The 26,437-nt window shown below is 50.3% G+C and overlaps 1 protein-coding gene and 1 pseudogene across 2 annotated transcripts in view; both read right to left on the bottom strand.

Annotated features, from left to right (window-relative positions):
- Positions 1-21,244: 21,244 nt before the first annotated feature.
- LOC131762579 (ADP-ribosylation factor 1 pseudogene) lies at positions 21,245-23,170 on the bottom strand (annotated as a pseudogene).
- Positions 23,171-24,499: 1,329 nt separating this feature from the next.
- RBM28 (RNA binding motif protein 28) overlaps positions 24,500-26,437 on the bottom strand; it is a 34,193-nt gene continuing 32,255 nt past the window's right edge. Inside the window, exon 19 of one of the 2 annotated variants that reach the window (XM_067042251.1) lies at positions 24,500-26,144. In XM_067042251.1, the coding sequence (XP_066898352.1) occupies positions 26,139-26,144 (6 nt within the window). In that variant the 3' untranslated portion in view covers positions 24,500-26,138. The remainder of the gene's footprint in view (positions 26,145-26,437) is intronic. The other variant, XM_067042250.1, reaches the window with a different exon arrangement.

The following is a 26,437-nucleotide window of genomic DNA, read 5'->3' as shown; positions in this document are numbered from 1 at the left end:
ATCAAATGACATCACTCGGGGAACCCAGTGTATCCCAGCACCAATCTTTTTGAAAGGCCCCATATGGGAAGACAAATTCAATTTGTCTTGTCTAGGGGGAAAATGAGTTTTAAATATGTTGAATCAAAAGTGATATCTTATATACCAGACATTAGTGATCGAGAACAACATTACCTGGGGGAAACATTACCCTGAAAATTGCAAGTAGTCAGGTTGCTGAAGAACTGGGAATTTATGCTGCAGTCCAAGCATGGAAAGTCCACTCGGGACACCCTCATGTCCTGGGCTGGGCCCTGGAGGACTGGGTGCCTCAGACAGAGCCCTGGTTCCCAAGGGCCGGCCTGGGCAGCTTCCCTCAGGGACACCTCCCGCTCACATCCCAGAGACCTGCAGCCTCAATGTCTTCCAGCTGGGCTGCGATGCCATGGTCTGAAGAACCCTAGAGAGCCAGCCTGGCCAGAGCAAGGTGGTGAGGGAAGGCTGGGGAGAGAGAGAAAATGTCCGGTTTCCACTGTTTTCCCAAGCCTAGTGGACACTGATGCTATTAAAAATCTTGTTTACAAACCCTGGAGGCTACTGGTTGTTCTCTTCCAAGACAAGCTGGTGGAGTAGAAAGCTCCAGTCAGGAGATCTGGGTTCTAATCCTGGCTCTGCCAATAGCTGGTTAGTGCAAGTCTCTTCTGCTTTGTAATCCTTAACTGATAAAACAAAGAGCTTGGTTTAAATGATATCCAGAATCTCTTTCAATTCCCTAAGATATTTTTCTTTCTTTTTGCTCTCCTTTTAAGAGTGTAGAGCATGGTGAGTATGAGCAGTCTTTCAAATCAGTCTGCTTGGCTCTGAATCCCAACTCTGCTGCTTTTTAACTGTGTGACCTTGAGCAAGTAACTCAACCTCTCTGTGCTTCCATCTTCTCTTCTGTAAAATGAGGATTACAGTAGCCATCTCATGACCTTGTGAAAGGATAAGGTGAATTTACATGTGCAAAAGACTTTGTGTAGCTCCTAGCACACAGCTATTATTTACTGAGCAACTACTGTATGCCAGGCTCTGTACTAGGCATTGTAGATGCAGAAGTGAGCCAGAGAGACATGGTCCCTGCCCTCCAGGATGTTACTGGCTCCTATCAAATGCTGCCCAGGAAGCCCCTCTGTCACAGGCACCTGTGTGTATCCCTAAGGGTGGGGTGACTCCTGGCATTCTGCTTTTGGCGTGGGGTTGGGCATGGAGCAAGCCCCCCTATTGGTCCCCAAAGCACACATCAGCTATCTGACCTCTCAACTTTTCCCTTCCCTGCTTCTTTCTTGCTTTTGCACTCCTGATTCCATTTGAAGTCTAACTTCAAAGATAATAGAAATAAATAAAATCTGCAAGAGGGGACTTCCCTGGTGGCACAGTGGTGAAGAATCCGCCTGCCAATGCAGGAGACACGGGTTTGAGCCCTGGTCCGGGAAGATCCCACACGCCGCATAGCAACCAAGCTTGCGTGCCACAACTACTGAACCTGCGCTCCAGAGCCCGCGAGCCACAACTACTGAGCCTGTGTGCCACAACTACTGAAGCCTGCATGCCTAGAGCCCATGCTCTGCAGCAAGAGAAGCCAGCGCAATGAGACGTCCACGCACCGCAACGAAGAGTAGCCCCTGCTCGCCCCAACTAGAGAAAGCCTGCGCGCAGCAACGAAGACCCAACGCAGCCAAAAATAAACAAATAAAAAATAAATTTATTTTAAAAAAAATCTACAAGAGACTTTCCTCCTCCTCCCCACCCCTTTCTCTCTCTAATTTTCCTCTTGTTCATGTTGTATCACTTGGTCTCACAGCCTCGCTCCACTTGCCCCATTTGGGGAGCTTCGAGATTCCTTGGTGACTTCCTGCCCTCCTAAGAACGCACTCTGGCCTCGCTCTTCCTAGAAGCGGACACGGCCATAATCTCCCTGGTTAGTGAGGACACTGGCTGCGGGAACATCCAGCTCTGTTTTCCCAGGGGACAGGGGTGGAGGCTGGAGAAAATGCTCTGCTCCTGCCCAGTCAGCAGGGCGGGTAATGGGGATCAATCTGGCCACTGTCAGCTGCAGATGTGTCCCCAGCCCAGCAGGGAGGACGAGCCGCTGCTGTCTCAGGGCCCAGCTGTGGCCTACAGGAGGGCCCAGGGAGAGGGCGGCGCTGGCCCAGAACGGGCAGCCCCAAGGGGTTCTGTACAGCAGCCTGGAGGTCTGGAGCTCCCTGCCCAGCCCGGCCAGGAGGACTGCTTGATGGATGCCTTTAATAGACATGTTGGGGAGCTGGCAGGCCAAGCGTTTATGCCCAAATGCACACTGGCTGTTGAAGGAATTCCCAAATCCCTCGCTGGAGCCTAGCTTATGAAAAACATTTCTAGAGGAATCCTGTGGCCTCTCTTGCCACTATGCTCATCCTTGGGCTGCCAGGGGGTGGGAGGGTTGGGGGAGAAGTGTGAAGGGCAGCCCTTTGGCCAATGCTGGCAGGTTCTGTGTCAGGCCAATTAAATTATGGCGAGTGAGGAGCTGGGGTACAGAAAGTTGTCTGGCAAACATTTCCTGAGTGCCTACTATGTGCCATGCACTGTACAGGCTCAGGAGAAACAAGAGCAAATAATAGGAAATAGAGGCGCTCGTACTCCAGCTGGGCAGACAGCTGCACAGAGGGCAGAAGAGGCTGCCAAAGTTGTGAGAAACACATGAAGGTGATCTTTGGGGTCCCAGTGTCCCTGCCATACCTCCCCCACTCCCTCACTTCTGCAGGTGCCAGAATCCTTTTACAAGTAATAGTGACCAATGAAGTGTTCTTTCCAGCGTGATTTGTTTAGAGAGGAAATTCTCAAAACCCCCAAACCCTCCAGCAGTAAAGAGTTAGGGGCCTATAACAACAAGGTTTTAGGAATCTTGACACATCTGGGGAGGGGAGGAATTTGGGGATGGCCCTCAATAAACCACATGCTGGCCTGAGTCGGGAGATCTGGGGTCTGGTTCTTGGCGTCCTGTCACTTTAGCTGGGTGAGCTGGGACAAGTCACAGCAGCTCTCCAGCCTGCCTCTCTGGTTGTCTGTGCTGTTTAGATGAAAGAAAGAGGAAGAAAGCACAGGACCTGGGGCACCACTGGTGAGTCCCACCTGTGGGAGCCTTCCTGTCCTCACCCCATAGCGGTGATGCACCCCGTCCTCACATAGCCAGGTGTGTGTGTTCTGCTGAGTTTTATGCAGATTACTGTTCATGTTTCTTTATATGTAAATAGGTGTTGAAATAATCCAATATTTAATGAGGATAAACAGCAGAGAAAGGGCCTTTATGCAGAAGTGTGTGTGGAGGGGATGGATGTCTGTGACAACCACATTTTGTAATCCTGTGTCAAGCGTCTGAAAAGGCAGCTTCAGGGCCGTCTAACACTGGCTAGACGGCAACCAGGTTGCCCTGGGACCTGGGCTGGGGACGCGGTGGTTGCCAATCCTTTAAGCTGATTTAACCCTGATTTTTGCTTAGCGCCTAGTGGCTGCCCAACAAGCGCTGGCCCACCCTCCCCTCCCAGACATGCCACGCTGGGTCCCCGCAAGGCCTCGCGCCCTCTCCCGGCTTCCACCGCCAGGCGGCGTTTGGCCCGGGAGGCCCAGTCTGGTCCTGCACGCCCAGGGCTTGGGATCGCGAACTTCTCCACCGCCTCCGCCGCCTGCCTGTGCCCCGCCCAGAAACCGCTCCGCCTCGGGACAGAGGCCGTGGGTTCCAGCTCTGCCTGTGGACTCCCAAACGCCTCTGAAAGGGGCAGGCCGGACGCGAGGTCTGCGCTCCCAGGAGAGCAGTGCAGCCATGGGGAGGGTTAACAAGCGCCCCCCCCCACTCCCCACTGGGATGCCAGATGCCGGATTCTACCCTGATGCTGGGTGGCCCTGGGCAAGCGTGTTCACTTCTCTGGACCTCAGCTTCCTCATCTGAAAAACCCACATGCTGGACTCCATTTTTAAGGTCTGTTCTAGATTAATTATTCTATGATTCCACACATAAACGTATCAGGTGGGAGGTGAGGCCCTTCTACAGCCCCAGCCAAATCATCCAGCAGCCGCAATCGTTTGCATCTGAGCCAACACACCAATATAACACGTTTGGAAAACAGTTTTATTCCTTGTGCCAACTTAGGTCTGTGGGTGGTGTCCATCCCCAGTTCTGTGTTGAGAAGGAATCTAAGCCTTATCTGGGTCCAGCAGGAAACAGGATGGTTCAGGGTTAAAAGCTGGGCTCAGAGGCAACCACCTTTACCAGCTGTGTGATTTGGGCGAGTTACTCAATCTCTCCCAGCCCAGGGGATGGTAATGTGCCTGCCTCCCGGGTTGGTTGTGATGATGAATGAGATAATGCACGTAAAACTGCTCACACGGGGTCTGGTGCGTAATCAACGCTCCACTAGGAAGAGCCAGGGCTGCCTGTGGTGGGCGTGGAAGGGTCGGGGGAGCATGACAGCACAGGGGTGCTTTACCGGCCACATTATCTTTTCCCCCTCTTCCCAGGGCTCATTTCTGGCTGATCAGGGGCGCTGTTTCTCTTAGAGGGCGATTAGGCCTCCCACAGTGTGAGAGTGGAGTCGGAGGAGACAGCCCACCCCCAAATCCTCATGAAACCTCTGAGTTGCTCCTTTCCTTTCCCTTTTGTCCTGGACGAGATTTATTTCCAGAAACGCCTTTGCGACCCCGCACCCTGCTCTTCAGGGAGCCCACCCTGTGCCACTTTCTCGGGCCGAAGGAGCGGGGGAGCCGGGTCGCAGTCGCCCCTCCTGCGACCCGGTCCCGGAGGGTCTCAGGCTTGCCTCCGGTAGGAGTCTTCCTCCTAGATTCCTGCCGCCGGCCTCGGGAGGCCCGGGAACGGCCAGGTTTACCGCGCATCCCGGGCAGGGGCGCAAAACGCGCTGCCGCTGGCCCCGCTGGAGCCCAGTCGCGTGCGCAACTTGCTGGGTCTCCGGAGAGAATTCCACTCGATCAGCAAAGTTCCTTTTATTGTTGGTTTTGCCTGCTGGCTTTTCCCCAGTTTCTCTTTTTCCTTCTTCCCTTGAGTCAGCAATGCTTAGCCCAGCGACGCAGATGGGGCAAAGAGGAAGCGACAGGCCCGGGGTGCCCCCAGGTCCCTTTGCAGCGTCCCCCAGGCCAGCCTGGCGCTGCGGCGACCTGCACTTCTGGCCCGTTTTTCCGCTCGCACAACTGAACTCTGCCCCACCGCCCGGGGCTGGTGCAAGGGCACTGGCCGGGGAGGGCAGCGCCGGTCACCTGTGGTCTCGTGGGTGCCCCGCCTGCCGGCCTGCCTGCTCTGCAGCTCCCTTCTCTGAAGCTCTTTCCCAGTTCTTTGGACTCGGCTGACTTCGGACCCTTTAACACAATGCTTTATATTTAATGCGCTTGTTCTCAGTGAAACTCTAAGTGTCAGCAGCCAAACTGAGCAATAGCAATATAATCATCGTGGGAGTATAGCAAATCAGTAATTTTCCATCTGAGCTTTAAGATCTGAAGGGACATTTGAAAGGATCCCTCCCAAAAATATTGGGTTGGCCAAAAAAGTTCGTTCGGGTTTTCCCTGTAACGGCTTACAAAAACCCGAACGAACTTTTTGGCCAACCCAATATTACCCTACATTCAGGGCTAAAAGTCTATCAGTAAATATATTTAGTATAAGTATGCCCCATGCAATATATGGGACACATTCATACTAAAAATGTATCTGTTGTTTATCTGGGGTACACTTATACTAAAAAATGATCCACTGGGTTTTTTTAAAAAATAAATTTATTTATTTAATTTATTTATTTTTGGCTGCGTTGGGTCTTCGTTGCGGTGTGCGGGCTTCTCATTGCGGTGGCCTCTCTTGCTGCAGAGCAAAGGCTCTAGGCACGCGGGCTTCAGTAGTTGTGGTTCATGGGCTCAGTAGTTGTGACTCGTGGCTCCAGAGTGCAGGCTCAGCGGCCATGGCCCACGGACCCAGCCGCTCCGCGGCATGTGGGATCTTCCCGGACCATGGCTTGAAACCATGTCCCTTGCATTGGCAGGTGGACTCTTAACCAGTGCGCCACCAGGGAAGCCCTGATCCACTGTTTATCTGAAATTCACATTTAACTGGGTGCCCTGGTTTTTTATTTGCTATATTTGGTATATAATCCTAGCCCCATGGGCCCTGAACTGATGCTGTAGAAAGACCTCACCTACCAAGAAATCCCCACTCCAGGCACAACCAGAAAACCCCTAGCTGTGGGGGACCTGACCTCCCCCCACCACCAGGTGGCCTTTGTTTCTCCCCCATTTTACTGAGTGTGATCACCCAAGATCGCTCCTTCCTCCTCCTCCAATGCTGCAGCCTCTTCCTAGGCTCACCAAACCCCAGCCCACCCGTGCCCAGGTGAGCAACTTGCCCCCCAGCAGGCAATCCAGGATGCTGCAAAGGCCAGGAGTAGGAGGCTCTGCTGAGTGAGGCAATCCCGCCTGCTGGGACTTACGCAGCTCGGGCTTCTTCCCAAGGCCCCCACCAGAGACAAGGGGGTCCCCCCCTCATAGCAACATTGGGTTGGGGGTGCTAGAGAGCAGTGAAAAGGACTTGGAGTCTAGAGACTTTGATTCCACCCCAGCTGAATACTGCTCCCAGCGTTCTCAAACAATTCCAGACATTTGGAGCCTCCATTGCCTCATCTGCAACAGGGCTAATAATACCTAGCTCACCCCACCGGAGTGAGAGTGAGAGGATGTAAAAGCCTCAAGAATGAATAATGGACCAAACGTGCAGATCTTCAACATTCCTGCTCCCTCACTCCCACCCTCCAATTCAGGCACTGCTTGGGCAGCATTTAAACTTTTTTCTTTTTTTAAAATTTATTTTTGGGTCTTCATTGCTGCGCGTGGCCTTCCTCTAGTTGCGGAGACCAGGGGCTACTCTTTGTTGCAGTGCATGGGCTTCTCTTGTTGCAGAGCACGGGCTCTAGCTGTGCAGGCTTCAGTAGTTGTGGCTCGTGGGCTCTAGAGCACAGGCTCAGTAGTTGTGGCACAAGGGGTTAGTTGCTCTGCAGCGTGTGGGATCTTCCCGGACTAGGGCTTGAAGCTGTGTGCCCTGCATTGGCAGGCGGATTCTTAACCTCTGTGCCACCAGGGAAGTCCCAGCATTTGCACCTTTTTAAGAAATATCCCCCAGTGATTATTTGACAGAGCCCTAAATGACAATGATCAAGGTCCAAATGGGCCACAGAACTGAACCTTCTGGAAACAAGGCCCCCAGCACTTTTTTTTTTGGCTGCGTTTGGTCTTCTTTGCTGCATGCAGGCTTTCTCTAGTTGGCACGAGCACAGGCTACTCTTTGTTGCGGTGCACGGGCTTCTCATTGCGGTGGCTTCTCTTGTTGTAGAGCACAGGCTCTATGCACGCGGGTCTTCAGTAGTTGTGGCTCGCGTGCTCTAGAGCACAGGATCAGTAGTTGTGGCGCACGGTCTTAGTTGCTCGGCAACATGTGGGATATTCCCGGACCAGGGCTCGAACCCGTGTCCCATACATTGGCATGCGATTCTTAACCACTGCACCACCAGGGATGCCCCCGGGTCCCCAGCTTTGCTTTCTGACCTACTGCTGACTCGGATGACAGATGCCCAGCCTGTAGGGGAGCTCTTGGCGTTGACGCATCCTGCAAACCTCCCCAAGGTGACAGCTGCCTTTTTGGCAGAGGACCGGGGAGTCCCTAGCCTCTAGGATTCCATGCTCTCCTCCTTGGGCCCCAGCACGACTCTCGGGGCACAGCTCCCTCATGGGGCACAGTCCCCTCCCACAGCCATGAGGCCCCACGGTGCCAGCATGGACAGGAAGGGCAGAAACTGTGCAATATGCCAGGCTCAGGGGAGAACCTCATCCTGGCTCTGCAGAAACACAGCAGGCGTCGGGGTGCTCTGAGCTGCAAACTCCAAAGCTGAGACCTGTCTGTCTCCATTAACTCCTTCAGCAGACACATTTGGGGCACATCCTTCTCCCCCAGCACTGCGGATGGGGAGGCAAAGACAAACACAGGAGCTTAGAGCCTGGTCCCTCATGCTTTGTCTCTCCTGAACATCTCTCCACAAAACCTCCACCACAGCTCTGGGCTGGCAGCTCTCCCTCCTAATGTGTCAGTTTCTCTGAGATACAGGGTCTTGTCCAAAGCCCTTCCCTGCACACCTCTAATTCCATCCAGCTGTCAGAGAGGAGAAAGACAGGGAAAGAATAAGTGGCTGCACAGTGAAGCTGACTTACCTGTGGACTCTGACAAAGGCCCAAGAGACCTGGATTGACTTTTTACGTGTAGCATATGTCTATTGAGGGCTTTTAGGCGCCAAACCCTAGGGATACAGGCATGAACAGGACAACGGGTCCCTGCCCTGATGGAGCTTATGGTCCAGCAGGAGAACAAATTAGATAAGTCCTAACAATCTGATAATAAATTAGTAATAATAACAATATAGGTCATAACAATGAGATAAATAATAACAGCGTGATGAGGGTTAGGCTGAGAGAAGTGAAAGTGCTGTGGCATGAAGCAAGGGTCTCAGCCAAACCTAGGGGTCAGGAGTCTGGATCAGAAAAGGGCTCCCCAAAGAAGAGGAGAGTGAGAACTGAAGCCTGAGCAGGGGATCTCCCGGTAGAGAAGGAGACAGAGTAACAGTGTTTTTGAAATTCCCAGGGCGAGAGAGAGGCTCTGGAACCTTGGAAATGTTATGCTTGTATGATTCCATTTATATAAAATGTTCAGAATTGACAAATCCATGGAGAAAGAAGGTATATTCATGGTTGAGGGTGAGGGGGTTATAAAGAGACTGCCAACGGATTCAGGTTTCTTTCCGGGGCGATAAAAATGTTGCAAAATTGGGGGACTTCCCTGGTAGCGCAGTGGTTAAGAATCCGCCTGCCAATGCAGGGGACATGGGTTCGAGTCCTGGTCCAGGAAGTTCCCACATGCCGCGGAGCAACTAAGCCCGTGTGCCACAACTACTGAACCTGCGCTCCAGAGCTCGCGAGCCACAACTACTGAGCCCGTGTGCCACAGCTACGGAAGCCCGCATGCCTAGAGCCTGTGCTCTGCAGCAAGAGAAGCCACCACAATGAGAGACCTGAGCCCCGCAACAAAGAGTAGCCCCCGCTCACTGCAACTAGAGAAAGCCCGTGTGCAGCAGCGAAGACCCAATGCAGCCAAAAATTAAATAAATGAATAAATAAATAAATTTATTTTTTAAAAAAAGAGTAGGGGGAGTATCTTACAAACCACCCAGTAATTGCACTCTTGGGCATTTATCCCAAAGAAAATAAACTAATGTTCAAAAACCTGTACAGGAATGTTCATAGCAGCTTTATTCCTAACAGTCAAAAACTTGAAACAACCCAGACGTCCTTTGATGGGTGAATGGATGAACAAACCACTGTACATGCACACTATAGAATGCTACTGAGCAATACAAAGGAACAAACTATTGACACAGGCAGAGACTCGCATAAATCTCCAGGGCATTATGCTGAGTGACAAAAATTCAATCCCAAGAGATCACCTACTGTATGATTCCATTTATATAATATTCTCAATATGACAAAACTCATAGAAACGGAGAACAGATTAGTGGTTGCCAGGTGTTGGGGATGGAAAGAGGGAAGAAAGTGGGTGTGGCTTTGAAAGGGCAGCAGGAGTGATCCTTGCGGTGACGGAAATGTTTCATATCTTGACTGTATCATCAGCAGCATCCTGGTTGTGATACCGACTATGGTTTGTAAGATGTTACCATTGGGGGAAACTGGGTAAAGGTACAGAAAACTTTCTGTATCATCTCTTACAACTCCATGTGAATCTACAATCATCTAAGAACAAAAAGTTTACTTTAAAACATACATTTTTAAAAGGTGACATACTGTATGATTCCATTTATATAGCACAGCTGAAATGACAAAATTATAAAGATGAACAGATTGCCAGGTGCCAGGCGTTGGAGGGTGGGTGGAGGAAGGGCTATAGCTTTTAAAGTTTAGCAGAAAGGATCCTTGTGATGGAGCTGTTCTCTATTTTGAGTGTGGTGATCCCACGAATCTACACATGTAATAAAACTACTTAGAATTAATATACACACACATGCACAAATTAGTACGTGTAAAACTGGTGAAATCTGAGCAGGACCAATGGATTGCATGAATGTCAATTTCCCTGTGATCTGGTACCATAAGATGTTATCATTGGGTATAAGGGGTCTCTCTGTATTATTTCCTACAGCTGTATGTGAATGTACAGTTATCGCAAAATAAAATTATATTATATAAATTACAATCAAATAAATTATATTTTAAAAGACAAACATGGACTTCCCTGGTGGCACAGCAGTTAAGAATCTGCCTGCCAATGCAGGGGACATGGGTTTGATCCCTGGTCCGGGAAGATCCCACATGCCGCGGAGCAACTAAGCCCGTGAGCCACAACTACTGAGCCTGCGCTCTAGAGCACGCGAGCCACAACTACTGAGCCCACGTGCTGCAACTACTGAAGCCCGTGCGCCTAGAGCCCATGTTCTGCGATGAAGAGTAGTCCCCGCTCACCGCAACTAGAGAAAGCCCGTGCAGCAACGAAGACTCAACGCAGCAAACAAATTAATTAATTAATTAATTAATTAATTAAGATAAACACTAAAACCCCATCACTTCCTAATGATTTCACTCCATCTCACTACGACTCTGATCTTAAGGATATTACATCTGTGGTATCTATGTGGTGGCTAACTGATGTCTTGGTAGCTTGAAATGGGCCACAATGGGAGTATTTGTACCATGAGGATCAGCAAACACTACAAATCGGGGCTTTCCCCATCCCCTGTTGGAGCCTGTTGTAAAACATCTCCCAGCACACCGCTGGGCTGGCCGGCTTGTCAGAGTCTGAGGGCGTGGAGTCGTTTTTGTGGAGGACAGAAGCAGGGGCTGACTGGAGACACAGGCTAGTGAGACTTGTGGGCGCCGTTGTGGGTCCAGCTGCAGGTAGAGAGCGGGACTTCACGGGGCCCCAGCCTGCCCAGCATTATGGAAAGTCGTTGGGTGCGCTTGTTGGGGGTTGGATTTTTGCCGGTTGCTTTCAAGGGAAGGGCAAGGGAGAGAAGGATTTTAAGATATAGACAGTTAGTGCTTGGAGCTGGAGCATGGAATCTGAGCTGGGAAGGGAGGCCTGTGAAGGCAGCGGGGACTGGGGGATGGGGACAGTGTGGAGGCATCCTGGGCCGGCGGTCCCGAAGGCCCTGAGGGGCAGGGTGTTACGGGTGACCAAGCAGGTGAGCCGAAAGGGTGGGGCTGAAGTCAGGGGGCGCGATGACTGCAGGCGTTATCTCAGGGGGCAGGGTCCTGGGCACAACAAAAGTCCACAGCATGGGCTGCAACGGAGGAGAGGGCCCTGAGGATGAGGCGCCGAGGGTGTGAGAGGCCGGCTGGACAGGTCATTTCCATGGAGGCTGGTGTCTCCAGGGATTATGGCAGGACTTGGCGCAGAGGAAACAGCAGAAGGGGAAAAGTGAAAATGCAGAGGGAGGGAGGGAGAAAAAGACCCAAGAGAAAAAAAAACCTATTCTTCAGGGAGGCAAGAAAGGGAGACTAATGCGTAAAGCTGGGGGATGTTTTGAGGCATCAGTTAATGATATTAAATGTCTCTATTTTAATCAAAAAGGCTAAAAGGCTTGATTGAGAATCTAAATTACCCCAGGGACCAAACTAAATTCCTGTCTTTGCACTTCTTAAATTGTCATAAAAGTCTGAAATTATCAGATGCTTCAGAGTGCATCCCAAATTACAGGACAAAGGGTAACCAAGAAAATGGAGAGTGGCAGGGACTGTTCTCCTATTGACCAGCCCTGCCAGCGGCTGACCACAGCTCCCAGACATGAGTGTCTGCTCGCTGGGCTAGTCTGAGGGAGAGGCTTCAAAGGGGGCATCAACCAGAAGGCGGGAGCTGGGGCCAGATCTCAACTAGACAAGTCTGACTTCTCCAAGGACCCAAATGGGGACCCAGGAAGAGCTCCGCTCAAGCTCCGGGAGAGAAAGCAGGGTGGGAAGTTCTGTCAAGTTGCAGAAACCATATCTTTCTTACTCATGCTTATAGTGCCCGGCCCAGTGTCTTGCATATAGTATGTCAGCAGGTGCTCAGTCAGTGTTTATAGAATTAAGCAAATGTTATTGAAAAAGAGAGAGAGAGAGTTTCAGTCAACGGATTGGGGATGTGATGTGTTTCCCTTCCAGCCAGACTTTAAACTTAAGATGGGTAAAGGAAGGAGATAGTAGCATAACTAACTCTTCACTAGTGGACTTCCAGCTCTCCGTGAAAGGTTTTCTTGTTGGTGGAGAAAAGGTGGGAAGAGCCTTTCCTTTCTTCTCGAATTACCCCAGGGGGCACCGATCGAGCCCTGCTTGTGTCCACTCTCAGTTAGCCCCGCAGCTAGGTGTGCAGGGCACTGAACTGAGCACTTTCCGAGGACCCAAGCCCGTTTCAACCTCAGCACAGCCCTTGGAGGGAGGGATGCTGTTACGTCCACTGTATCAATCAGGACCTTCAGGTTCAGAGAGGCCCCTGGATGATGCCACTGGCCAGGGGTGGGCCTGGGACACCAACCCACCTTCTGCCCTCAAAGCCTGAACCCATCACCCCACACCTGCGCCCCCCCACCACACACACACACCTGCCCCCCCCCATGGACCCTGAGACTGAAGTCACAGCAAGTGGCCCTCTTCTCACTGACTCAGAGCTCGCTCCCTGTGACCCCTTTGGACAAACACCTGCCCCATCTTGTCCCAAAACGTGTGCCAAATCACGTTCTTGTTCTACAGGTAGAGGCAGGAGATGGAAAAATCTGGATTCCACCGCCAAAAGAACTTCAATCTGGGGGCAAGGGAGGGGTGGAAGGAGGAGAGAAGTAGAGGAAATGACTCAAAAAGAGCTGAACTTGGAAAAGTGGCAGAAATATCTCTCGGGTGCCGCAGAGAAGTAGATTTTTTAAAGAAGCTGTGCTAAAGGACTGAAAAATTGCTTATGAGTAGAGGGCAGCGGCCCAGGGAGCAGTTTGACCTGACAGGGCAGACAGAAGGACTGCCGGGAAGGCAGTGAGAGCGCAGCGTGGACATATACACACTCCCAAACGTAAAACAGACAGCTAGTGGGGAGCAGCCCCACCGCACAGGGAGGGCAGCTCGGTGCTTGGCGACCACCTGGAGTGCTGGGATAGGGAGGGAGGGAGGGAGACGCAAGAGGGAGGGGATATGGGGATATATGTATACGTATAGCTGAGTCACTTTGTTATACAGCAGAAACTAACACACCATTGTAAAGCAATTATACTCCAATAAAGATGTTAAAAAAAAAAAAAAAGAATAACAGTCTTGGGGCTCCTGAATTCACCTGTTGGCCCCATTGTCTGGGGAGCCAGAGTAGAATGACAACAGCCTGATGGCAGTTCGGGACGGAGGGAGGGGAAGGGGGGGAAGGCATTCATTCATTTGTATATGAGTCCAGAAGCCTCCCTCTCTTTCCTGGGAGGAAGTGATCCTTCTTTCCCATTTGGCTGTCCCTTTGGCACACAAAGCCATCTCTACACTTACTCACTCGTCTGGGACTGGGGACCAGGTAACTCCATGCATTCGTTTTGTCGAGGTGGATGTTTGTCGCCGAGAAGTGTTTGCTTTTTAATTGAGTTTGGGGATTTAGAAAGGAGTGGGTATGGGGTTCTATTTCATTTGGGTTTTACCTGTGGCCTTGCTCCTGGGCAGCCAGGGAGTCCTGCGGCCTGTGGTTTTCCCCGGCCATCAGAGGGGCTGCAGGAGGCAGAGGAAGCCTGGCCTTGACGTGGCGGCCACAGGAACCCACCACAGGCAAGGGCCTCCCCTGCTGCACGGGCTCCCCTGCGGAGTCAGCCTCCTCCACGCACCCCAGCCTCCATGCCTCTCTCTGCTTCTCCCTCAGCTTGCACAGGAGCACAGGATGGGGCCGTGTCCCCAGGTGCGCTCACAGAAGGGCCCCGGCAGCTCCTGGCATCCGCCTCGGCTGTGCGGAGAGACGGAGGGTCAAGGGGCGGTGACACAGAGGGAGCCCAGGCCCCGTTCTCATGTGCCTGTCCTTTCCCCCCCTGCTGCCTCCTTTTTGTCTCGCCCAGGGCCCTACGGTGGGGGACGCACCCCGACTGGCCCCGCAGCAGTTTGACTCTCCCGTTTGCAGGGCCTGCTCCACACTGAGGAGGAGAAGGCGGCCGCTTGCCCAGCTGAGGGTCAAGCAGGTGATTGCGGCTCGAGCTTGAGGCGCCCTACACTGACTTTTCTGGGAGCCAGGAGATTCCAGTACTGTCTGAGCCCTCATGGTTTGCTTTCTCAAGTCTTTCCCTTATCACAATGACACATGCTCATTGTAGAAAATATGAAAAATGCAGAAAACTATAAAGATGTTGCAAAACGATTACTAAGCGTCCATTACCTTGGAAGCAACCACTAGTAAAACGTCAGCGTATCGTCTTCCAATCTTGTCTGCTGTTTCTTTTCCTGCACGTGGTGGAGCTCATACTGTACTCTTAATTTTGTGCTGTGCTTGTTTCTCTTAACAGTAGGTGATAAGCCATTCTCGATGACATTAACATTTCATAATGTTATTTTAAAGGCCAGCTGTGATGGTTCATTTACTTTCATGTGTCAGCTTGACCGGCCGTGGGCGCCCAGGTTAGACGTTATGTCTGTGTGTGTCTGTGAAGGTGTTTCGGGATGAGGTTAGCGTTCGAATCAGCGGACTCAGTAAAGGACATGAACAGAACAAAAAGTGGAAGAAAGAGGAATTTGACCCTTTTTTCTGCCTTACTACTTGAGCTGGAGCGTCTCATTTCATCTTCTCCTGCCCTCAGACTGGGATTTACACCAATGGCTTCCCTGGGTCTCAGGCCTTCGGACTCGGACTAAATTACACCACTAGCTTTCCTGGGTCTCCACCTTGCAGACTACAGATTGTGGGGCTTCTCAGGCTTCATAATCACATGAGCCAATTCTCCAAAATATATCTTGATGACAGATAGATAGATAGATCCATCTCTCCTCTGAAGAACCCTGACTAATACAAAAGCTGTCACTGAGCCACCTCATATATAAGAAAGGAGAAATACTTTCCACCTCTCAATGGATGGATTAGCAAAGAATTTGCAGCCACCTTTAATCCACCACCACACATATATGAATGCTATGGTGCGCCACTGGGGTTCACCAGAGAAACAGAACCAATAGGAGATACAGATACAGATACAGTTATATTATCTCATTTACAATTACTATAAGGAATTGACTCATACAATTATGGGAGTGAGAAGTCCATATCTGAAGTTAGCAAGCTGGAGACCCAGTGGTGTAAGTTCCAGTCCTGGTCTGAGTCCGAAGGCAGGAGAAGTCTGATGCCCCAGCTCAAAGACAGTCAGGCAGAGAGAAAGAATCCTTTACTACTCAACCTTTTGTTTTATTCCCACTTTCAACAGATTGCATGAGGTCCACCCGCACTGGGGAGGGCAATCTGCTTTACTCAGCCTACTTGGATTGAAATGTTAATCTCATCCAGAAACACCACCCTCACAGACACACCCAGAATAATAGATAAACGAATAAATATCCGGGCACCCGCGACTGAGTCAAGTTGACACGTGACATGAAGCATCACAGTCATCCAGCGCCTCCTTCCAGATGAAGGCGTTTGTTTCCCTGCTGGCAGTGTTGGCTGCTCTCAGCTGGGTGTCTCCCCAGAAACTGTCCTCTCCCAAAGTTCCACCCTCCTCAAAGCACAGCTCCCTCCCAGTGACTGGTCATGTGAGGGATTCCAGAGCCCAGCCCCCTTACCTCTATTTGGGACAGCTCTGAAGGGCCATGCCAGCTTTAGATGTCCTCATGGGATCAGCTGGTGACCCTGTTGTGACTATATCACAGTTCAACTCTCCTGCTGCCCAATCTTCTTCCCTGACTCCCTGACAGATGCTGCTCCCGAAGTCCTCCCTAATAACCAGATGCAGATCTCTGCCTCAGAGTGTTTCCCACCAACCTGACCTAGTCAGAGGAAGAGGAGGCTGAGCTCTGACTGGGGCAAGTAGCCATACAGGCAGACTCTAAAATAAAATCAGAGCCCTCTGCAGCAGTGGGATTTGTGAGGCTGCAGTCTGAGGGAGAAGTCGAGGCCTGGGGTGGAGTGGGTAGAATGAGAGGATCAGGAGACAGGTGAAAACAGAGTAAACATTGCCCTAACCAATCCGCTAATGTGAATCATTTAGGCTGTCTCCAATGTTCACTGTTATAAATAAAAAGCATTGCAATACATGTCTTGATTCCTAAGTTCTTTTGTTCACAGTTCTGATCACTTTTTTAGGACAGATTCTGAGCAATGAAATTATGAATGAAAGACTCTAAGTTTTTTTGGAGGCTACCAGAACTTTCCAAGACCCCTATTCACACTGCATTTACACAGCATTCTCCTTCAGCCAAACTCCTAAATTTATAAAAGACCTGATTTAGGGAAGGTCATTGACTCAGCTGGAGAATTAATTATTCATCTGAACTGCTCTGTGCAAAAGGCTCCAGAGAGCCTACAGGAATAAATTGAAATGCTATTAGAACTAACAGGCGAATTTAATAAAGTGACTGCATGCAAAATTCAATAGCTTCCTCATCAACTACCAATAACCAATTAGAAAATACATCGAGGGTGGGTGGATGGGAGGGTGGAGAACATAGTCAAAAAACAATTAACCATAACACAAATACCCAGGATTGATTTTACCAACAAGTGTGGGAAACAGGAAAACTAGATCTTAAAAATGTACAGACTTTTCTAACACACATGAAATAATTAATTAGACGGAAAGGCATGGCATATTCCTGAGAGGGAAAAGTGAATATACTGTAGGGTTAAACTATAGATTAAACACAGTCCAGTCAAAAGTCCAAAGAGGTTCGTCATTTTCTTGTTAAACATGCCACAGTGGTACTAAAGTTTACTCAGAAGAAATACATACGCAAGAGTAGCTAAGAAAAAACTTGAAGAGGAATGAAAAGGAATTTTGCTCCAAAATAATCAAATGCTATGCAGCCATGAAAAAGAATGGAATATCTCCAAGAGATGTCATAAAAAGGAAAACCCCTGGTGCAAAACACCTAGTGCAATATTCTCCACTGTACATACCTAGGTGCCTGTAAGTGCAGCGTCTCTCTAGAAGGACCCACGAGAAACCCTAACATGGAACATCCCTGGTGGTCCAGTGGTTAGGACACGGCTTTCACTGCCAAGGGCCCAGGTTCAATTCCTGGTTGGAGTGCAAGCCAAGCGGTGTGGCCAAAAAAGAAAAAAAAAAAGAAACCCTAACATGGTGCCTCCAGGGAAGGGAACTCGGTGTCTGAGGACCTAGGTTAGGAGGGACAGAGGAACAGTATCTTTTATTTTATTTTTTGGTAAAATTGCCTTTTTTAAAAAAAATTATTTTAAAAATATATTTATTGGAGTATAATTGCTTTACAATGGTGTGTTAGTTTCTGCTTTATAACAAAGTGAATCAGCTGTACATACACATACATCCCCATATCTCCTCCCTCTTGCGTCTCCCTCCCACCCCCCCCATCCCACCCCTCTAGGTGGTCTCCAAGCACGAACAGTATCTTTTAAACTGGGGCTTGGTCGATAGAATGTGAGCTCCAAGGTGGCAGGAACTCAATTCAGTTCAGTGCCCTCTGCCACGCCTAGAGATGATCAATTAATACTTGCGGAATGAATGAAGGTGCGACCTCCCTCATGCCTCATTAGATCATTAAATAAGCACGCTAACAGCATCTGCCTCCTGACCTTGTGAGGACTGAAGATTCTCATGCTCATGAAACACGACATGATGCCTGGAGTGAAACAAGAGCCCAATAAGAGACAGTTATTAATATTGGGTTACTTTCTGGCAAAGAAGGATGCTCCCTTAGAGCAAAATTGTCAAGTAGGTTTCACCTCACATGCCAACTCCAATTGTCTGTATGGTTGCCGGTACTTTTTTGTTGAAAAAGATGCTGAGGTCAAGGCTGGGCTGGATGATAGGAGTGAAGTGATGAGTTAGCAATGATTGCCACAGGCAGAGGAGGAAGTAGGGTGGCCTGGGTGTCCCTTCTTTGCTGTCTCCTCACAGCACTCAACCCCAAGGACCTCCTCAGATGGCATTAGCCAGATCCTTACAGAGGTAAAACGTCAAGATGAGACAGACTTGTTCTCCCTGCAGTTTGCGGGGGAGGACAGTCTCCGAGGAGGGCAGGTTGCCCTGGGAGCAGAGCCTCGCCCACGTGTCTGGATCTCCCTGCAGAGGCCGAGGTGGGGTCACTGCTCTCTTGAGGACAGGATGGGCTCCCTAAACCCAGGCAGGAGAGAGGTGGAAATTAGCCAGTCATCTGGAGGTGGGCAAAACCCTTCTAGGACAACCATCCTTTCTCCTGTTTCCTGTGAATTCATTCAGGTCATTGAGGGCAAAAGGCATCCCAGAGACACTTCTCCCCCCATGTCCCAGAAGCTGTGAGCCTCACCATCAATTTCCACACTCCCCTCCAACAGTTCTTTCATTTAGTGCTAATAACTCTACAAAGTTGCTTTATCGCCTCTACTTTACAGATGAGAAAAGAGAAGACTGGAGGGTCTGAGTGATTTGTCCAAGGTCACCCCCTTGTCTCTTTGCCTTTATCCTGGGGAACTGGGCTGTGAAGGTGGACAGAGGGTGAGTTTCCTCATGCTTCCTGTCCTCCAGAACTTGGAATCTCTTGGGAGGAGCCCTGGCCTTTTGCTTTTCCCCCTTTGTCACTCACTCGCCCACCTGAAGCAGCTCAGATCCTTCACTGCTTCCCTGGGAAAGAAGAACGTGGGTCCCTTGTTAAGACCCTAAATTGCCTAAAATCTCACCAAGGAGCTCAAAACCCAGAGGCCCAGCAGCAGGTCCCTGGGAGCTATGTGGACCCTCCCCGGAACCCTCACCCCAGCCCCAGAACATTCATGCTTCCTGGAAAGACTGGGGTACTGCTGGGGCCTGCCTCTGGAGATCACCCTCAATGCATTCTCTTAAGCACCTGCTGGCTACCAAGCATGGCTGGGGGCTGGGCAGACGGAAGGAAAGACAGCCCGTCCCACTCACCCTCCTGCAGCTCACACCCTAGCAAGGAGGGCACACCCAGTAATAGACTTTCAAGGGCACCACTGAAGGATAGGTGCTCTGGGTGCTCAGATAATTAGCCAAGTGTGGACATGTGTTTCAAGCTGTGTGAAAATGTATAGCGTGCTTGGGGCAGGTGGTGAGCTTCCTGTCCCAGAAGGTATGCAAGCAGAGGGAAAGGAACCTCTAGCCTTCTTACAGAGAGAGACTTAAGTCCCTTCTGTCCTCTTCATCTGGCCTCTGGCCGTGGGGATAAGGATGGGATATGCATTTTACTCAGTGGCATAATCCTTAGCACATGCCTGCCACACAGAGTAAGTGCTCAGCAATTGTCAGCTGCTGTTAGGAACTATTCTATTTGAGTTTAGGGCACCCATCCTCTTGCAGAGAGAAAGGGAGGCAAAGGGTTCTTCTCCTTCGCCAGCTGCACCCGTGCACAGCTGGCTGTGGACAGGAGAGCCCGGCTGGCAGCTGTCCCCACAGATAGGAGCAAGGATATGTGATTTCCTGAGCAGTCACTTCAATCTTGATGTCCCTTCAATAGTCCTTGTCAAATTGCCATGGCTCTCCCCAGAGGTTTTCATGACTATGGAAAATAAATAGCCGTTATCTGACCTCCAGGGGAATAGAGATGTCTGCAGAAATCCAGGAAAGACAGTTATAAAACCGAGTAGAGCCAATCCACACTTTCGATATTTGCAAACTCCAATGCAAAACTAAGGTATGGAGTCCTGGCTACTGCCAAAGAAATCACAAAATAAATGTAGTCACCACTCAAAGTCTTTCTTCACCTATTTTGATGTGCATGAGTACATCTGGCTTCTGGTAGCCAAGGAAACAGAGAGAGAGAGAGAGAGAGAGAGAGAGAGGGAGGGAGGGAGGAAAACAACTACAAAAATATGTGAAGACTGGTGTCTTTTGCCCTGGGGTAGGGGAGAAAGGAGCTGGTCAAGCAAAGGACTTAATTTTTAAGTTAACACTTTATCATAAAAACTTGGCATTATTGATTACAAGAAGTTTTTTTTAATAGTTGAGATTTCATTCTAATAGCTGTAAGTACAGTGCTTGTTTGTCAAAATGAAAACTGAAAACAAGTATACAAACCAGTTGCTTACTAATTGTGTATTGAAAGCAGTAAGAGGTTCCACGACACCAAATAAACCAGTTCTGAGGTTTTCCCCAAGATAAAGTTTAACAGCTCCAGCTTCTTCAGTGTTTATCAAAATACAAAAGAAAACAGTAGAGCTTATCATTTTTCGATGGCAAATGTGACCCTTGTAGGCTGAGGGAGTGAAAGCACATGTAGACAGGGGCTCCTAGGGGCTGGGGCTCAAGGATGACCACCGGCGCTCCTGCTGGTGAGAACCCAGAGAGCCCGGAGCAGGCAAGCAAGGGGACTGCAGGGCTCCCGCTCAAACCAGAGTATCCCAACCAAAGTGCCCATGCTGACCCCAGAAAAGGCTGGGGTTCCTCCAAGGGGTCTGAGAACAGTGGCTGCAGCCTCCAACCCATCTCCTGGGCAGCCATGTAAGCACAGAAACAAACACTGTCGCTATGGGGTGTGGGATGACTCAAGACAGAGCAAATCACAGGGACCCTACTGTGACCATGCAGAATGGATCATGGCTGGTTCTATCCTGTTTCACGTTCCCAACAGGAAACAAACCACTGGTGGACCGGACTCAGGCCATTATTGCAGAACCTACACTAGGCACATTTCTCCCTTCTGTGTGTTCAGGTGTTCTCCTTATTTTGTATTTGTAACTATTTTTTTAAAATGCACTGAGTTTGGGTTAAAAAACAACCACCAAAATGGATTTCAACACAGATCTAAAGCCCAGGGGAGAAGCATCGGGCTTGTCTGACACAGTGACTCCTGGATGACCCGTGTGCCTAAAATCCCTTCCCAGTACTAAACAGTGGGTCGATTTTCTTTTTCTTTTTTTTTTTTTTTTGCGGTACGCGGGCCTCTCACTGTTGTGGCCTCTCTCGCTGCGGAGCACAGGCTCCGGACACGCAAGTCCAGCGGCCATGGCTCACGGGCCCGGCCGCTCCGCGGCATGTGGGATCTTCCCGGACCGGGGCACGAACCCACGTCCCCTGCATCGGCAGGCGGATTCCCAACCACTGCGCCACCAGGGAAGCCCTCGATTTTCTTTTGACAATAAAAAACGCTGAATAATATTGCATAGGAGTACCAGAAACTGCCTCATTGGAAACAAAAACTATTTACATCAGATAAAAACCCAGTTGCAGGCTGCGTCTGCACATTTACAGCATGGTGATGCACACTGTGACCGGCCACGGAGACAGCTTCTGGCACTCACACCCCAGGGGCACGTTCGCCACATGAGAGTAAAGAGGTGGTAGAAGGAGGGAGTGAGAGGGGAGGAGAGAAGAGTATCACTCACTTCTGGTTCCGGAGCTGATCGGACAGACAGTCCAGTCCCTCGTAGAGCCCGTCCCTGCTGGTGGCACAAGTGGCCTGAATGTACCAGTTCCTGGGGTGCAGAGAGTTGCAGACCCAGCTTGCCCGTGATCTAGGCTACATTCATGGCATCGGGGAGGTCCTGTTTGTTAGCAAACACGAGCGGAACGGCGCCCCTGAGCTCGTCTTCCGCCAGCATCCTCATAAGCCCCTCTCGGGCCTCATTCACACGCTCTCTGTCATTGCTGTCAACCACGAAGATGAGAGCTTGTGTGTTCTGGAAGTAATGGGGCCACAGAGGCCGGATCTTGTCCTGGCCGCCCACACAGTGAAGCTGATGTTCTTATATTCCACAGTCTCCACATGGGAGCCTGTAGTGGGGATGGTGGTCACGATTTCACCCAGCTTCAGTTTGTACGGGATGGTGGTCTTTCCCGCAGCATCTAGGCCCACCGTGAGAACGCTCATTTCTTTTTTGCTAAACAGGCCCTTGAAGAGGTTTGCAAAGATATGCCCCACGCTGTAGACCCGTGGGAGCAACACTGGCCAGAGAAACCCTGGGCGGCCGCAGCACAGCTGCTGCTCAGAGGCAGGTGCTGATTTCTCTCTACGAGAAGTTTTAAAATGTTTCACCGCCATCCAAATGAGGATGAAAATGTCCTTCCTTTTCTTTCGTAATGTGAAAAAGAGAAAGCTTTCTTTACCCTAAAAACAGTTGGTGTACCTGGCAAAAAGCGTTTTCAAATAAAAGTTCCATAAAAGACCCCAGAGATAGAGCCCTGGGCCAGGTCGGAGCCCTGCCCTGGTCCTAGCTCAGCGGCCAAGGGATCCTAGGAGTGCCATCCTGTTTCCATCAGCTGTGAGACTAGGGTGGGAACAACTGCCCCTCAATGTTCTAAGCCAGGATTGTTGTGAAGATCACCTGAGATGATAGGAAAGCCCTGCCCAGCCAGTCTTCATGAGAAAGGAGCAATGTCCAAACCCAGCGGCCCCCAAGGGGGCACCATGATCACAAAACTGGATTGAAAACCTGTCACAGCCAGACCACCTTCCCTCAGGTAAGCTTCATTCTCTACTCAAATGACCAGGCTGTCGTCACCCTGCCTGGGAAGGATCAGGAAGGGAAATGAGAAGGGGAGAGATGTTTTTCTTCATTCTGTCTCTCCCATCCTGAGAAAAGCTTCAAGCCAGGAGGGGATGGAGGAGCCCACCATCCCTCCCCCTACTCACCCCCATGGGCCTTGGCTCCCGTTTCCCATGGGGTGGACGACCCCAGGAATCCCAGGCTGAAGTTGATTGGCAGCCCCTCAGCCCTGCCTTTGCCCACACTCCGCTATTTTGATCCAGAGGCCATGGCTGTGGCTCTGCCTCTCTCGACAGCCATGGGTTCTTCTAGGCCACAACATCACGGAGCTGGTGACAGGCAGGGCAAAGGAAGCCCACACTCCTTCAGGGAACTGTCTTTTGTGCAAAGGGGGAAACAGAGGCCCTGAGGGGGGCAGGCCAGGTGGCAGCGGAGATCAGGTGAGGACAGAGCACTGGCCCAGGTGTCAAAAGACCTGGGCTTGGGGCTTCCCTGGTGGTGCAGCGGTTGAGAGTCCGCCTGCCGATGCGGGGGACGGCGGTTCGTGCCCCGGTCCGGGAGGATCCCACGTGCCGCGGAGCGGCTGGGCCCGTGAGCCATGGCCGCTGAGCCTGCGCATCCGGAGCCTGTGCTCCGCAACGGGAGAGGCCACAACAGTGAGAGGCCCGCGTACCGCAAAAAAAATAAAAAATAAAAAAATAAAAGACCTGGGCTTGTATCCCAGCCTCATCCCGTGCCATCTTCCTTGTCTGGGCCTCAATTTGCCACGTCTCTGAAAGAGATCGTGGTCTCTGACCTGCGTAACACATAAGGTGGGTCTGGGGTCTGATCTGACGAGCGAGGTTGCTTTCGGACTTCCGGCGGACCCCACTGGCTTGGAAGGAGCCAGAGCACTCTGCCTCTAAGTTGCTGTTCCTTTCATTCGAGGAGTTACCCACCTCTGAAGTAACACAGGCCTACTTTGCTCCCTAGGGCCCTGCGGTGGAGCTGGTGGCAGCGCCATGAGGGCTGGACAAATTCACATACTCTGGCAACTGATGGCCAACACACTACTGGAGGAAGGATGTTTGTTGGGGTGCTTTTAAAAGAATATTATCTATAATTCTGACACCAATTACAATGTTGTATCCAACCCCAATGTGTGTGGTTTTTCCCCACACTAGGCAATTCTCCAACTGGGTGTCCTACATTCCAACTCAATGCTGACACTATCTACTTGGAGATAGTGTCAGATTCCACAGGTTAAGGGCTGGGTCCCCCATGACTGACCCCCACCCCCCAAATTCAGAAGCCAACCACAAGTTCAGGTTGTTACCTGACCAATCAGAGGTTCCAGTGACCCCCTCCTAATTTGCTAGAGCAGCTCACAGAACCCAGAGGAACATTTTACTTACTAGACTACCAGTTAACTATAAAAGGATATAACTCAGGAACAGCCAGATGGAAGAGATGTACAGGGCAAAGTATGGAGAAACGGCAGGGAGCTTCCATGTTCTCTCCAAGTGAGCTACTCTCCCCAGATCTCCTTCCACGTGCTCACCAACCCGGAAGCTCTCGGAACCCTGTTCTTTCGGGGTTTTGTGGAGGTTTCCTCAAATAGGTGTGATTGATTAAATCATTGGCCACTGATGACTGAACTCAATCTCTAGCCCCTTTCCCTGCATGGGAGATGAGGTGGGGGGCTGGGAGAGCCATAAGTTCCAACCCTCTAATCACTGGGTTGGCTCCAATGGCATCCTTAGGGGCTTTCCAAAAGTCACCTTATTTAACATAACAAAAGAGACCTCTATTACTCTCTGCACAGAAAATTCCAAGGGCTTTAGGAGCTCTGTTCCAGGAACAGGGACAAAGACCATATATATATATTTCTTATTGTAAATCACAATATTACATTAGCTTACAAGAAGGGTGCATCTAAATCCCATCCTTTCATTGCAAGTAGAATAGGAACAATGTTCTGGACTTCCCGCTCCATCTGAGGTGCCAACTGCCATGATAGGGTCTTCCCCAGTGCGGGCTAGAATACAAAGCATCTTTCCTGCAGTAGCTTCCAAAGGGAAAACCTCACCAAAAGCCCAGTATCTGAGTATCTTTGGGTTGAAAAGTGCATGCAGACAATGGAGTGTCAGACCCAGGAGAGAGGAGAGGGAAAAATGGAGAGAAGTTGAGAGTGAGAAGGCAACACTTGAGAATCAGCTCCTTACTAGGGTTTTTGCACATACAGCCCTTAATATCCAGCCCTGTGCATAAGGGCTGGGAGTCCCTCGGGCAGAGGGGGACAGGAATGCGATGGGTTCTGGCCAAAGGCAGATTAAGCAATATATGAGGGGAGTTGCTGATAGACTGAGGCCCAGACAGTAGTGCAGGGAAGATGAAAAGAAAAGGAGTAACAGGAACTGACGTTAACTGAGCACCTACTATGAGGAACAAGGCTGAATTAGAAAGAAAAAAGAAAATACATTAAATGATAGGCTGGGGAGAGTTCACTGCAGCAGGTGACTGTCTGCTACACCCCTCATCTTCATCATCCTCAACAGCCAATCACTAAGGACACCATTGGCCACACCCTGGGGCTGGGATTGCCATCACGGGGCTCCATCTACTTGGGGAAGTAAGATCTAAAGAAACGACAAGTGAGCCACAGTCGCATATGCTGTCAAGTGAGTATCCGTCAACCAGAAAGTGTCAGGGACCAAGGGAGGGAGCACAATGCCCTGGGTTGGATGAAGTTCCCAGGGAGAAATGCTGGATAGCACGTGAGTGGAGAAGGACAAATTGGTGTGGACAAGGCACAGCAAAAAGAACACAGGTGGCGTGCTCAAGGGACTGTTACCGGCAGTTCGTTATTCTTTTTCTATCACTTTGTATCATGGGGCCCTTTCACGTACATCACCTCAGAAAATGACTCTGTTGTCCTTCACAAACGCAGCTCCCTGGACCAGATGGCCCTCTGTTCCAGTGAGTTCAGTGGAATTAAACGAATTCCTACTATGTGTAAATCATTGTTAGGTATTGCAGGGTACATAGAAAAGTGTAAAATATAGTCCCTGCCCTCAAGGACAGAAAGGATTTTCCTTCCATCAGATGGCCAGGGGAGGAGACTCTGGGATGACTCTGCAGCAGTGAAGTATTCGTCTGACCAAAGGCAGCAGGCTCTGGGCAGCGTGGACGAGCCTAAGGAAAACTGGATTTGCCATCGATCAAGATGCTCCATTTGGGGGTTGTCCAAAAGGTATTCTGGTGACTCTGCAGTTTCCTTCTCAGAATTGGTTACCAGGCTCAATCAGTCTGTGTCCTTCACATTCTTCCCACTATATTACTTCATAAGCACAGAAGCCTGTCTGCAGCCAAACACCAGTTCAGAATCAAAAGCTAAAGTAACTGCAGATGTACCTATAACTCATCCACGTCTAGACCACTGAATAACACCCCAATCAATGAGCAGTCTCAGACTCTGCAATTAATCCTGGAAAGGACGAGACATCAGGACAAGAGAGAAAGAACCAAAATAAGACAATGCATGCATGTAACTTCTAAATCAGTCAACCTTGGGCAAAGGGAGGTCTGGAAATTTTCACTCTGCCTGAGAGAAACAAAGCAACCTCATCCTGGCCCTTTAAGCGCCAGTTAGGACTGAGTGAGAAAGCACAGTTGAGCAACATCTGAGACAAACTGAAATACAAACTTATCTTGGGCATCCTCAGTCTGATGACGTGGCTACCATCATGATGGAGCAGTCCATGGAGAAGTTTCAGGAAC

The sequence above is a fragment of the Kogia breviceps genome, chromosome 9 (assembly GCF_026419965.1).
Source record: "Kogia breviceps isolate mKogBre1 chromosome 9, mKogBre1 haplotype 1, whole genome shotgun sequence".
NCBI lineage: Eukaryota > Metazoa > Chordata > Mammalia > Artiodactyla > Physeteridae > Kogia > Kogia breviceps.
The sequence above is the reverse complement of the archived record's forward strand: the minus strand, read 5'-3'. Positions and strand labels throughout refer to the sequence as shown.